The 14,537-nt window shown below is 39.9% G+C and overlaps 2 protein-coding genes across 4 annotated transcripts in view; one reads left to right on the forward strand and one right to left on the reverse strand.

Annotated features, from left to right (window-relative positions):
- The window catches only part of efr3bb (EFR3 homolog Bb), a 33,584-nt gene extending 30,589 nt beyond the window's left edge, over positions 1–2,995 (forward strand). For all 3 annotated transcript variants that reach the window (XM_083933466.1, XM_083933467.1, XM_083933465.1), the window contains 3 exons: positions 94–200; positions 299–348; positions 481–2,995. In XM_083933466.1, the coding sequence (XP_083789592.1) occupies positions 94–200; positions 299–348; positions 481–586 (263 nt within the window). In that variant the 3' untranslated portion in view covers positions 587–2,995. The remainder of the gene's footprint in view (positions 1–93; positions 201–298; positions 349–480) is intronic.
- A 1,969-nt stretch (positions 2,996–4,964) lies between these two features.
- Positions 4,965–13,371, reverse strand: LOC310961879 (pro-opiomelanocortin-like; the record flags this gene model as incomplete). The annotated part of the gene is made up of 3 exons (XM_083934162.1): positions 13,176–13,371; positions 8,399–8,525; positions 4,965–5,567 (listed from the first exon to the last, which is right to left on the reverse strand). The coding sequence occupies exons 2-3, from the start codon at positions 8,516–8,518 to the stop codon at positions 4,965–4,967; spliced, it is 723 nt and encodes a 240-aa protein (XP_083790288.1). The 5' UTR covers positions 8,519–8,525; positions 13,176–13,371.
- Between the last annotated feature and the right edge of the window lie 1,166 nt (positions 13,372–14,537).

Here is a 14,537-nt window from a genome sequence, read left to right on the forward strand (position 1 = left end):
TAAACACTAATGTCACATTGTAGCTTTCACCATAGAATATACTGCAGCATAGTGCATCATTGAGGTGTAAATGTTGTTTGTGTCACCCTCTAGTGGACAGCGTGGGTATGGAGGAGCAGGAGAGGGAGCGGAGGAGACTGGTGGTGGAGAAGTTTCAGAAGGCCCCCTTTGAGGAGATAGCTGCTCATTGCGGTGCCAGGGTACAACAAAAAATCTATATTGTTTTTTTCAAATATACATTTTCTTGTTTCAGATTTGTACTATTGTCTTATCTGATTCTTTTTTTTGTCCTGTCTAGGCCACACTACTGCAGAGCAAACTTAATCAGATCTTTGAGATTACAATCAGGTAAGAGGCCGCATTCTTGGATATTTACAAAGGAATAGTGATAGTGACATTGATGGCAGTAATACTTTGTGAATGATGATGACGAAGATGATTGTCTCATGATGATGCTGACTGTTTTCTCATCCCATTCAGACCCCCGCCGAGCCCATCCGGAACCATTTCGTCAGGTTACGGCCAAAGCCAGAGTCGATCTGTACCCATTTACGAGATGAAGTTTCCTGATCTCTGTGTGTACTAGACCAGAAAGCAAAGCGACAGAAACTATTTAACATTTGGAGACAGGGAAGGGATTTGGGAGGGCCAACCGCTCCTCACTGTAAAAGGCCTCTTGATCACGGAGTCAAACAGCCACAGGGGGATGAGGAGAAAGCTGCAGTTGTTTGATGCCAACTCAAGAACAAGCTACTTTTTGATTAACTTCTTAAATTCTTTCGCCCTGTGATCGCAGCCGAAACAAGTGGGCGCTAATCTCAAAAAGTGCAGCAGTAAATCAAACTTTTATTTCACTTATTTCCCTCAGTTCTCCTTAGATGTCCGTAGGAACTCCACTGGTTGGATTTTCAAATTAGAAATAGCCAAGAACTGTGAGGGAAAGTGAAGTGGCAGACTGGAAGTTATTTCATTGGCTTTAGAATAAATTGACTCGTTGCATGCGCTGTAACTGGACGTTTTTAATAGCACTGCAATTCTTTTAACCTGTTTGTCCCTTATAGGGTGCCATATGACCCTTGATCACAAAATATATACATTTTATACTTTGTTTCCTTGTTTGTCAATGTTATGGCCAGGAAGAGCGAATGTGAATAAGATGCATTTTAATTTACCTGACCGTGTATTTTTGTGTATGTTTGGATGAAATATGGATAGATATATACAAATAATGAAGCTAATCCTTCACATCTCCCATGTTACTCCGCTCCACAGCATCTCTCTTCAGTGTTCAATGCTTTACAGTTGTTGTTTTTTTTAGTTTTGCCTTTATAGTGTTAGCCAAAAGTGCTTTTTCTTTGATGACCGGCATTTTTATTTCCTCGTTTTTAAAAGGATTTTGTTTCTAGCTGTGTTTTAAATGAAAGATAACTGTTGATCTGTGTGCTATCCTTCCAAAGTGAGTGTGCCTTACAGGTGACTCAAGTTAAAACATACAAAAAAACACACCGCACCACCGTCATGACCACACTAACCTTCTCAAGTGTTTTACTGTGACGTTTACCAGATCAAACACTAAAAGATAATTAAGGATCCTTTATTTTTCTCCTTTCCATATAAATGTGTATATACAGAGAAATATATAAATCTTTAAGCTGATGTACAGAGTAGGGATGTTTTTGTGTGTGTGTATATACTGTATATGGATTCTAATTTTAGACTGCCACTGCACTGATTGTGTCCATAGATGAGGGAGAACGCTACTTAGATAGTATTCACATACTTCCCATAAAATCTCGAATAAATAACCAGCAACAAATTAGAACAGTGTATCGACAAGGGTCTGAACCGCCCACAGTAGAAAAGGGAAACAGCATCTCAAGGCCATTATATCACCATAGGGAAGTCTGCTAAAAAAATAATCAAATAATCTGAATTAACTTCCTTGTTAGCCGCAGGTTTTTGAGACCGGATTCATAACCTGTATTGTTGCCATTACATTCTCTGTCCTGCTGGAATAAGTTTGCACTCTGTTTTTATGCCATATTTCTGCTAAAGCCTCCAAGCAGTGCACCTGTCTCATTCAGCGAGATTTAAATACGTCTAAAAAGCCATTTTGTGTGCGTGTGTGCACAAACGCGCAGGTATAAAAACAAAGTATAATGGCAATAATTTGCCACCAGCCTGGCTAAACACCGCCCAACTGTTGGTAGCAGTTCCGTATGCGTTTTAAATGATGTACCCTCTGTTGTTGTTGTGGTGGTGCTGTGGTGGTCACTTTGTGATGTTGTAAGAGACCGACCCTCCTGCTCCTGCGCTTCTGTGAACTAACTGCATCGGGTGCGAAACGCGTTGCAGCTATTTTGTTTAATGTAAACGACATTGTCTGGTTTGTCCCTGATTGTTATGTGGTACAGTCCAGTTGCTGGTTTGTTTTATTATATCTATATTTTCCATTGTAGTGTCATCTCTATGTTTATTCATGTCCACACATGCCAGTGTATCAGATCTGTCCACGTTTACCCTTTTTAGTCTGTGCAGGTGTGTGTGCGTGTGTGTGTGAGTGAGTATTTGTTCATGCGTCTGTCTATATGATCATTCATTACCCAACTCTTCAAACACCGTTTACAGTCTTTGTCCAGTGACTCTTTCCACCGCGTTATTGAAGAACAAACTATCTTAGAGCAGTGCGCAGCTGTCTAAAAACCTTCCAGTGACACCTTGTAAAATTGTCTTTTCAGTATCTTGCAACTTCACAGTGAAGACCTGTAAATCTACCAGTGTGCTTGTTGTCATTGCATAGTAAACTGTAGTATTAACTGACGGTAATCCACTCTTACTTTTGTCATTACATGTCTGGTTACAAGATCTGTTTACAACGTAGTGTTGTAGGTCAAATCTATTCATTCTGTGAACTTTGCACTTTAAAGACGGAATTACCTAGTGACAAAGGCAGCTTTTACATGGAGAAAATGCCTTATGAGTGTCATACCTGACTTTGCATGCTAGTGATGTTGCTGTGTTGTACAATAAATTTGTCTGTAGACAGAAAATGTCTTACCTGTTTCTGATTTATTTTCTTATTAATGATGGGGGAAAGGCTGATGAAGAGAGTATTGTTTTTTTGTTTTTTTTAACGGGATCTCCCCAAGATACAGGAAGCTGTGGTATGTCATGCAGCAAATGAAAATAATCTTTGCCTGCAAACACAGATCAACTGGATAACACTGAGTGCCTGTAATGAAAAGGCAGATTGTCTTAATGGGATAATGCAGTTTCCTCAACTGTACCAAGATCTTCCCTGGCCAGATTTGTGTTCTGTTTTATATTCACGTAAACACCAGATTCACTCTTAAACTCCCTTATCCATATGAGCGTGCCCGAACCTATAGGTGTGATTGAGGAAGCTAATCTTTACTTCCACAATCGCACGTCTCATACGTCCAAGAGTGCCTTTTATCATGTTATATCATGAAATATATCTAATGTAAGATGCCTCCGCCTGCTGTCAGATCCTGAAAAGCTGGTTCCAGTTGGCTGGATTAGTGTAATGCACTTTTCTTGTTGAATAAACTCCAGCGTATTCAGAATGCTGCCGCCAGAGAATAACTAAAGAATTGATTGAAATATTGAAATTCATTCATTCATTCATCTTCAACCACTTGTCCCTGTCGGGGACACGGGGGGTGACTGAAGCCGATCCCAGCTGACATAGGGCGTGAGGCGGGATACACCCTGGACAGGACCCCAGTCTATCGCAGGGCACATAGAGATGAACAGAGATTGATTTAAAATATAAATTAAAGTATCTTATTGCCAATCCATGGACGGTTTAGCTCCTTCCTATGTCATTGACATTTCTCACTGAATACACACAGACAGACAGACAGACGCCTTGGATCATCAAATAAAGGTCTTCTCACTGTACCTACAGTCGTAATGCTCTCACCCGCAGGCACTGAGGTGTCTTCTTTTCAAAGTAGATTAAAAAACACTTATTTATACATATTACATATTTTTTCGCAATCTTTAGTTAGGTTTGAAGTGTGTTGGTAATGGTTTAGAATCAGTGTTGTTTGTATGTCATCCTTTTATTAATAATAGTCATATTTCTTCTGTTATTCCCTTTTTATTTTAATACCTGTTTTATGCTTTCTTTTCAGATTTCATTTACAACTATATGTAATACTTCCTTGTGTGTTTTTCTCATGATCTTTTTTGCTTTTCACTTTGAAGCACAATGCCATCCTTAATTCCTAATTGGCAAATACCACTCGGCTTATCTAGTATAAATACCTCCTGCATATAAGCCATACGTCATAAGCCTTCCCCATCTGTCACCAGTAAAATTCTAATACATGTTTTAGATCTGATGTCTTTTCTGTCATTTGTTAGCACAACATCACCTTACAGTATAGAATACCTTGCTTCATGTGGTAAGTCTGAGCTTACTAAAAAAAAAAGAATCAGTCAATTACCAGTATTGTTTGCCGCAAACAGAATGATCTTTAATATTATGGTAATTTACAAAAAGATACCACTCTAAATAAACTCGATATATATATATTTTTTAAATACAGTAATTTCACTCGCACCTACCCTTGAATGGTATTCTCTATTTTTCAAAACATAAAGATCCGTAATTTCCCACAAGAAAGAAAACACTCCTTTAGAAAGCTGTCAATTCAGACCAAGAAGGTCAAGGCAGTCAGTGGGTGCATTATAGATTTTATTCAACATAATCCCCCCGTATCATATATTTAGTTCCTTTATTGAGACAAACCTTTGGTTCAGAAAATGCATTCAGCAACATTCTAATGATAGTGACAAGTTTATGTCATTTAAAAATGAAGACCTGTGGGTACTAACATGCATTGGATTCTTTCAACTACCCGGCTCCGCCCTTGCCTCGCCCTCGCCCTCGCCCTCGCCCTCGCCCTCGCCCTCGCCCTCGCCCTCTCTTCCATTCAGCCCACTATCCTCTGCACATCCTTGACTATAATGTTCCTGAAGAGCTTGACCAGCTGCCCTTGAGATTTCTTATCCCACTCTTTCATAAAGTTGCCTTTACCATTACGTTTAGACGCAGGTGGGCTCCCCCATCTGAAGTGGCTCATCCGATAGGTCCCATCTTTTCTCTCCTGCGGAATCACCGGGACATCTGACTTAGAGCTCACCCTCGCCTTTGGCAATCCTTGGTTTTGACTTCTTCGCTTCAGCTCCCCCTTCGTTTCATCCGCGTAACTGCTCAGCTGCCTGCGAGTCTGAGGGAGGAAACTGCCCTCAGGAAAGCCTCCTCCCTCCAGAGAATTGGCAAAAACCTTCACGGGCCGGCGTTTACGGCCAGAGGGTTTGCCCCAGCGAAAATGTTCCATTGAATAGGAGCGTCGCTCGTCGCTGTGGGCTTTCAGATCCGACTCTGGTATCTTGTTTTCAGACATCAGGGTGGTCAGGATGATGCTGAGTAAGAGCTCATCATCATCATCATCATCATCTTGAACCTTCAGAGCCAATGCACCGAGCTGTGGGAATTCAGTCTGGACCACAGACCTGCAGAGGTGAATACAGTCCTGTGAGGAAGGAACCACAGAAACGGCAACATTTTACACTGTTATCTGTGAGTCATGTGGAGAGTTGATGATGATGAGACACTGAGCAGCTGACTACATTTCATTGTACCAGTACTGAGTTACTGTAGGATATACCCCCTAATCAATTACAAGCATTAACGAGTTTGTGTGGTATCTTACGAAAAGTTCTTCACAGCAATTTGTATGATATCTTATAAAAGCCAAGCCCCCACCGCAGCGACTTCCTGGTTGATCCAATACAGAAGTGCCAAAAACTGCAGTTCTCTGAGTGTCCACTAGGAGTAGTTTGCACAATAGAGCAATTTCTCATTGACCCTCCATGTTAAACAGGCCGTTTTCACAGCATCATTAAACCTATTTATGGCCTGCTACAAAAAACATTCTAGTCTGTATGTTTAGGTCATATCTCCATGACAACACTGAGGGGGGAGGGAATTTTTTTTGTACCAGGTTAGTTTTTATTTTATTGGAGGTTGAAGTTTAGTTTTTCCTCTTGAGTGACAGCTAGCCTCTGGCCCTCACTTCTCCTCGGAGGTAAACGCCAGCCAGATGGACGTATCCCCCCCCCAACGTCACATACGTGCCCTTTTTTGGTAAGAGGAAATGAGGCAGAACAAGTTAGACAAGATGGTGACTCCCGCAAGCGAGGACGACTCGATCAAGTTGAGTGAAAGGACCCCGAAGGATATGCACTGTTCTTTTTTTTTTTTATGCATTCTATGTATGAAACAGGGTTTGTGTGATATCTTACATACTGTTAGCCTACATTCTTTTTATTGCTTTGGATTAGAAGAAAACCTAAAAATAGTTCAGTTCTTCCAGGACACAAACACTGCTTCTTTATTTTGGGACCCAGCCACCACCCTGACCTGCCTCCAGACATGATTTTTAAATAAATTACACACAAATTAAAGCATTACTTTTTGTAGTTATATGTGTGAACAGTGAATTAGATCTTTTGAATAGGGTTATATGAGGTACTTATTCATAATCAGTGTATTATCTACAGTAAATGGACACAGAAGCTAAACAATATACTGCTTTGCCTCTCTCTCAAACAGTTCTGTTTAAAGCAGCAAAAGTAGCAAATCATATTTGAGAAGCTGGAATGAGAGAATATTTGGCATTTTTTCCTTGAAAAACAAATAAACGCCTTGTTTCAGTTTTAACGGATACACTGTAACAATTGATGTAAGGGTAGTCAAATTCAATTTGTGATATCAGCCATAAATAAAAAGGTTGTCTCTTTACATGAATATTTCTAATTTTGAATTTAATTTGCAGTTGTTCGGTACACAGTCCATCTTCCGAGGTATATTCACTCAACAAAAAAATTACCCTGTTCTCAGGAACATGTCCGTACCAAATTCTACGAAAAGTCATGCACAGAAAACAAAAAACACGCAGACCACAGGACCGGACCGGAAATCAAAAGATGCTAACCGGAAGTGCAACAGCGCACCAAAAATAACGTAACATGACCAAGCCCCCACCACAGACACTTACTGGTGGATCCAATAAAGAAGTGCCAAAAATTGCAGTTCGTCGAGTGTCCACTTGGGGCAGGTTTCATAATAAAGCAATTTCTTATTGACCCCCATGTTAAATAGGTCATATGTAGTCTGTATGTTTAGGTCATATCTCCATGACAACACTGAGGGGGGCCTCAATGTTGTCATGGCCACCAGGCTAGTTTTTATTTTATTGGAGGTTAAAGTTTATGAATAATTAGGGGCGCGGCCTCTCCCGCCCCTCAACATCACATACATGCCCTTTTTTGGTAAGAGGACATGAGGTGGAGTCAAAGTCTGACAAAATGGCGACTCCCATAGGCGAGGACGATTGGATCTTGAAGTTGAGAGAACGGACCTCTATGGAGAGGCCACGTCCATAATTTTATACAGTCTATGAACGTGACCGCTTTTAGCCAACAAGAGGTGACAGTTCGGGTTAGGCATGAAAAACACTTGGTTGGGATTAGAAAAAAAGCCGTAACGGACTGGAAAACAACCATAAAAAAACGCCAAAACGCACAAAAACAGTAATGTTAGCCAACAAGGTGTAGATTAGGGTTAGGCATGAAAAAGACAGATTAGATAGGATTAGAAAAAAGGCTTGGTTTAGTATGGATGGGAATTGAACCCCGCTCCCCTGGCTTAAAGTCCTGTGTTTTAAAATTAAGTTGAATTAACCTGCATATGTAATTTTTATATTGAAAGTAAATAGATAGGTTATACAAAGTTTGAATAATCTAATGGAAACAGTTATCAATTCTATTTGAAAGTAAATCATCAGGATATTTTTACGAGTGTACTTGTTTGTAAATCCCTAGAAATGGTTTAAGATCAGAATGTACTCAGTGAAACATAATTAAACGTGCAGACCCATAACATGGGTTTGTTCTCAGATATAATCCAACCATGAAATAGCTGCCTTTATTGTTTTTACTACTGAATGAGGAACAGATGTGGAGCGAAGTCTGTGACGTCTTGACTTGCCTCAACACTTTAATAAATGAAAACATTTTGTACGTCACAAAACAGTCGACCTCAAGGTCCAGTTAGGAGCAGAGTTCGGTCTGTTGACGTTTCTGTTTTTACCTGATGACATTGAAAGCTCCAATACAAATGGACCTTGGGGAAAGATTATTTTGTCAACTGCTGTTTCGAAAGTCATGAACCAACTTAAGTTTGTTCGCTCCGTCCTATTCAAAGCACTTTATTTTACCTTGAAATCCTTCAAAGCTGTCTTGCAGAGTGATGGCAGTAACAGAGAGGAAATAGAAAGAACGCAATGATAATTTGACATACCAGCATCTTGCCTTTGTTGCTCAGGTCGCTGCAGATTGAGCTGTCCCAGCACTTCGACCCAAACCCGGGGATGCACACGTATGCCATCACAACCAACAACAACCAACATAGACACGCCATCTTCAGCCTGGTGTGGACGACAGAAAAACATGTGAGGCTTCGGGTTTAAAAGAGAGCAAAGCCGCAGCAGGGGAACTCTCTTTAAAACATAAAAGAGCCTTTAATAACAGGAAATTCCACATAGAAAATTATGGCTTTAGTGAAAAAAGGTGACTCTTGATAACTACCCTTCCATCATAAAGACCCACTTTGTACCTTACATAACTAGGCATGTTTCAACACTATTTATGAGGTTATTAGTTGAGTTATAGCTCCGTGTGTTAGTGTAAGTATGACATTCATCAACACCTCTGTTCAAACATAACATGGATTGTAACAGATGGCCCTTTTTTCGTCTGTTGCACATGCATCTTATTTAACAGTGGTTGATAATGAAATCCCTGGAAAATGTGATTTAGTAGCCAGAAAGGGGCTTGATTAAGATGATGGGGTTTTAACCCAAGGGGACTTTATTAGGATTGTTATTGCTGGTAAAAAAAGAAGAAAACAGGATTCATTGGGTTTTATTGTTATGGGAGAATAGGTCATGGTTGTTAAAGTTTCCTTGCTCCAGGTGTATATTTTATTAGATCTTTACTGTTACTGTTGCACTGTTGTGAAAAAAGAGTAATTCATGAACAATAATGATTACTACTACTACTAATAATAATACATTTTATTTATACAGCTCTTTTCAAAATACACTTTACATAATATGAAATATAAAAAAACACTATAAATATAAATGAATATACTGTAGCCAGGCATTAAATTCACACATTAAAAGCAATTCTGAAAAGGGGAGTGTTGATTAGAGATTTGAACATTGACAGGTTGGTGAAGTCTCAGATGTGTTATATCAGTTTCTAAATTTTATGGTTACATTAAGATAATTACGCTCACAAAATGTTGGGTTTTTTTGGGCACCATAGACCATAAAGGTGCATTTTACAATCCTGTCTCTGTATTTTAACTTAATTTTACACTTCACAATCAATCTGTATGTGGTCAAATCATAATGTTAGTTTTGAAAGACAGTAGACGTGGATCTTACTGATAAAAGCTCTCTCCCAAAGAACCGGGCCAGTTGTCCAATGGCCAACATACAAAACTATGGTAAGTTAAATGCATCATAACAAGTTACAATGGTTACCATTTTTATGAGATTGAACTAAATTTTGAATACAGCAGTTTTTCTCCAGTAGCCAATCGATGTACTTACATTCAGCCATTACTGTACCTCTCTACAGCTGTTTTCTCAGATGAACTCGGGACAACTTTAGGAGAATCTGGTCTAGATATAATCTGGAGTTACCCTTTCATAATTATAGCACACAACAAGAGATTATCTGTCAAATGTAGTCTCATTTATTGGAAGTCATTTTACTAGTTTAAGTGAGGAGGGGGCACCTTGGTAGATCACCCAGCAGGCAGAACATGACACTGATAGCAGTGTGCTTCCAAAGCTGGTTTGGTCAAAAACAAATCTCCTGACATTCTTTGAATATGTCTGAGCATATCGGCGTCAGCCCCGTAACGACAGTCGTTCCTGAGTGAATCATCTCTCCTGTTAGACATTCTTGTTGCAGTCTTCTTGCAAATTACCCTTCTTCTGCACTCAAGGATGTTTTTATTCAGTTCTTTGTGAGCCCTCGATGTGTAGAAGAAGAAGAAGAAGAAGAATTCCTTTATTAGTCCCACAATGGGGAAATTCAATTTTCACTCTATTATTTTTCATGTTACACACACACAGGCCCAAAATACACACACATGCACAGACAGGACCTGTATACATGCAAATTAATGGAGAGATGTCAGAGCGAGGGGGCTGCCAGTGACCAGCGTCCCAAGCAGTTGGGGGTTCAGTGTCTTGCTCAACAGCAACTCAGCAGTGCCCAGGAGATGAACTGGCACCTCTCCAGGCACAGGTTCACGCTCCATTCATGGTCCACACAGGGGCTCGAACTAGCGACCCTCCAGTTGCCTGCCAAGTCACCTATGGACTGAGCTACTGCCGTCCACTTGTCTGTGTATTCTCCAGACAATGAGTGGCTCTGTTCACAAATGGGCTCACTCAGATTGCACACTTTTTTTACTTTAGAGCTGGCAGAGTACAGAGCATTTAACAAAAATGTCCAACTAATGTGGACATTTGCATTCTCAAATAAACATCTGCCGAATGATGTGTAGATAATTTCAGGGTTGCAGTACATGTGTGAAATGTGTTGGTTTCACACGCACAGTAGAATAGAATAGAATAAAATACATTATTGCTCCTAAACTGGGTAAAATTGCAGTAGGAACAAGGCATGCTTGTAATCTGGCTTCATTTTTATCTGTGTTATCAGCCTCGGAGATTACGGTTCACTCTCATCCGTATCAGAGTTCTATTAACTTACTACAAACTGAGAATTTTCTACTGCTGCTGTGTCAATGTCTCAGTTGATTTTTTATTTCACTCAGTGTCAGTTACATTCCATGTCTCCAGCCCCCTTTCTGTTCTCCATCCATCCACCAGATGCCCCCGGACTCTCCCAACTGTCCCATTTAATGGACACTTCCACATGCTCACCTGTTTGCACCTTCCCTCATCAGCCCTGCTGCGTAAAACCAACCTATCTCCACTCATTCCCTGACATGATCTGTAACCCTAAAACCCTTTTCCTGCCCCACACCTGTTCACCTGTGGATTTTCTCTTACTTCTGTTTGGACTTGCTACCCATGCCTGTAAGGTTTTGTGTTTTCTGAACAGAGTCTTCTTTTCTGCCTGGGCTGCATTTGTGTCCTCCCCTTGATTACTTGTTCACAGCTGCTGCTTCACATCAATGTCATATAATGCTGAAACATGGCGGTGGCGTTTATTGTAAAGCAATATTATAATGTATTTATTGTCTCTGCGGTTCGGGCTGACTGCAATCATTCATCAAACATACATCTCCATAAGACATTTTCTGTGGGTTTGTTTTGCTTGTGGGTAATGAATACTGAGTTGTTTTGTAGAACACTAATTGCGTCTTCAGCAGCATGAAATCGCATTTAGTCATGGTATGGACGGGAAAAGCAGATCTACTGAGTTTATGAAGAAATCATGGCTGCTTGTTTGATAAAGTAGCTCCTCAGAGAGTTCAATCCGGTCTGAAATATGAAGAATTATAACGTGCAAATGCATATTCAAACCCAACCTTCTTCTAATAATGGATGAAGTGGATCTCAGAGCCAGTGGAGATCGCTGTTCATTTAGTAGCTATTGGCTTGAAAATAGGGAGCAGCTGTAATGTTTGACAATCGGGACGCACCATTTATATTTCACATCATTTTGGCAATTGATAATTCACTCCTAATGTGCCGTTTGGACTTTGTATAATTGTTCCATATATTAAACCTGAAATAATTGGGGCTAGTTGAGATATCATGATGGAGGATGTTGAGGTCAAGGGAATAGCCCAAAATCAAACATAAGTTCCCCACTGCAGTAATTTCCGTACAGTCCCTAAACTGTGCTACGTTTTGCAAAAAAACATTTGTCCCTTTATAGCTGCTCAAGGTTTCACAACAAAATTGACCGCAGTCAGTTAGTCATTCATTGAATAAGCTTTATTTACGCAGCTAATTGAAAGATCAGTGAGGCGGAATGACTATTAAAGTTGCTTTGAGATAAGCATACGTTTTCTTTTGTGGCAGTGATAGCTGCACAACTGTGTAGGAGGCTGCGTTCAAATGGGCCAATTCTCATTCTCTACATCTTCACTGAAGGACTTTCCTCATTACACATCTCCACCGGGCAAACGCCTCTCCTCCTCTTTGCTGCGTATGTTTATTATCACTTCTTCTCTTTCTATTCTCTCACCTCCAATGCTAAACCATTTATTATGAAATAAAATCTGTATTTTGTAGAAGCAAAGATAACAGGAAAAAAAAAACAACTTTAACATTTAGAAACTCTTTCAATTGATACTTGGTTATACTACTCACATTTTTTAATCTCGATGCAATGAGTTTTCTTTCCTTTAATGTGAAATTACATTTCGTTTTTTTATCCCTCCCTTTCTCGACTATTCTGCGGTGTGACTCCTTGGTGGGCCACTGTCTAACTCTGGCAGAGACTCTCCATGCTCCTCCTACAGTATGACTCACTCAGCTGAGCTCTACTCTCCACAGACACACTACTGATAAACGAAGCCTGAGAGCTGCGATCAAAATAGATTTAACCTTATGTGTTTCAATAATATATCAAGCTTTTTTCAAAGGGTAAGATAAGATTGGTGTTTGTGTAGGTTTTTTTTATTAATGGAAAGCACTTTTAATGTCACCTGAGGTAACTGTGCATATTCTTCAAAAAGCTGAGGTGTAACTAAATACATATGCATCCACTTAAATCATAATTTTACAGAACAAATGCAGTTGTGCGTGTTGGATAATAAGCAGTCAGTAAGTGTGGTTGCTCAATACGATAGTGCTTATTCCTCCAGAGAGAGATAGAGATAGAGAGAGAGAGAGAGAGAGAGAGAGAGAGAGAGAGAGAGAGAGAGAGAGAGAGAGAGAGAGAGAGAGAGAGAGAGAGAGACAGAGAGAGAGAGACAGAGAGAAAAAAACAGGAATCTAACAACAATCAGACTAAATTTTGATCCATGCCAAAACAAGAAGTTCAGGATGTTTTTTGTTGTTGTGTTTTTTTACCTTTTCTGAAAGCCTTCTGCTCCTCTCTTTTTGTTTTTCTCCCTCCGTTCGTCCACAGATCTTCCAGCGTGGCGACTTCCAACTGTGATCCCTCTCGTCCTCTTCTGCTTTCTCTCAGCTCTGTGATGAAATGCTCAGTCGGAGAAGGTCTGCTGTTGCTTCCTTTGGAGGAGGAAAGCTCTTTTTATAGATGCGTAAAGTGTGGCGCTCAAACTCTCAAGGCCTCCGAGTGTGATCGAGGTAAAGGGTCTCCTGTTCCTATCTGAATGGGAGGAGTGTGTATTTGTGTGTATGGTAGGTATAGAGACCACCCACACACTTTTAAATCAATGGTGCAGCACAAAAAACAGGTGAAGCACACTCACAGCGCTGCCCTCCTCTTTTTCCTGCTTCTTCCTCTGGTTGGGTTGTAATCTTACATGTCTCCTGAATGGGTGATTATTAGGCTATTTCAGGATTCTCAGGTAAAAGCGCTTGATTGCGTCTTTACATGATAATTCATCAATAAAAGCAGCTGCTGACCATTAGAGGATTACTGCCAATAACGGCTCTAAATCTCTCAAAGGTCAGTTCCTAATCTCTGAGAGCCCCATCCTGTCGAGAGCCGGAGAGAAGTGTTAAAACCAATTTGGGTAATGGGAACGATTTTCAGCGGTTCATGTTATTCAAGGCTTGAATCTGTGTGGAAACTACATTCGGGAAAACCTGACTCACTTGTTTCAACATCATGACTACAGCTTGGGTCGAGAAGATACACACACACACACATAGCTTTTATAAAAGGAAAGGATGTGCTGTTGAAAAGAAAATCAATTTCCTTTTACGTGTTAAATACCTGTTCAATACACAATTAACTTTCCTTTTGCTACAGGTTTATATTTTTTTTTTCAGAGGAATCATACACAAGGTCGAACCCCAAGGAATAACATGGAAGTTGACCAAAGGAGAAGAGCAAACAACATGCCTGTTGCAAGAGATGAGATCCGATTTCTCTCAAAATACCCTATTCTATTTATGTCGATTCTCACTGTCATTTAGCAGTGTCTTTAAATGTGTTCATTCTTCCTGCAAGGTAACAGACGCTATTATACAATGTATTTTACGGCACTAATTTATTATTATTATTATACTTAAAAACACATCCAAATATTCTATAAATAATATTTTAATGTATAGACAAATATAATTTACATTGCCTTTTAGTTGATGCATTCACATTGTGCTCTTACACGAGTGCCACTATTGTTGTTGGACGTCAGAGTCTTTATTAATTGGGTGAAGATGGATTTGCCCAGAGTCGACAAATATAAATCATACTCTGAGTGCTTTTCCATTGTATTTTTTTCTAGTAGGTCGTAAATT

This window comes from Echiichthys vipera (assembly GCF_963691815.1).
Source record: "Echiichthys vipera genome assembly, chromosome: 19".
NCBI classification, from domain to species: Eukaryota; Metazoa; Chordata; class Actinopteri; order Perciformes; family Trachinidae; genus Echiichthys; species Echiichthys vipera.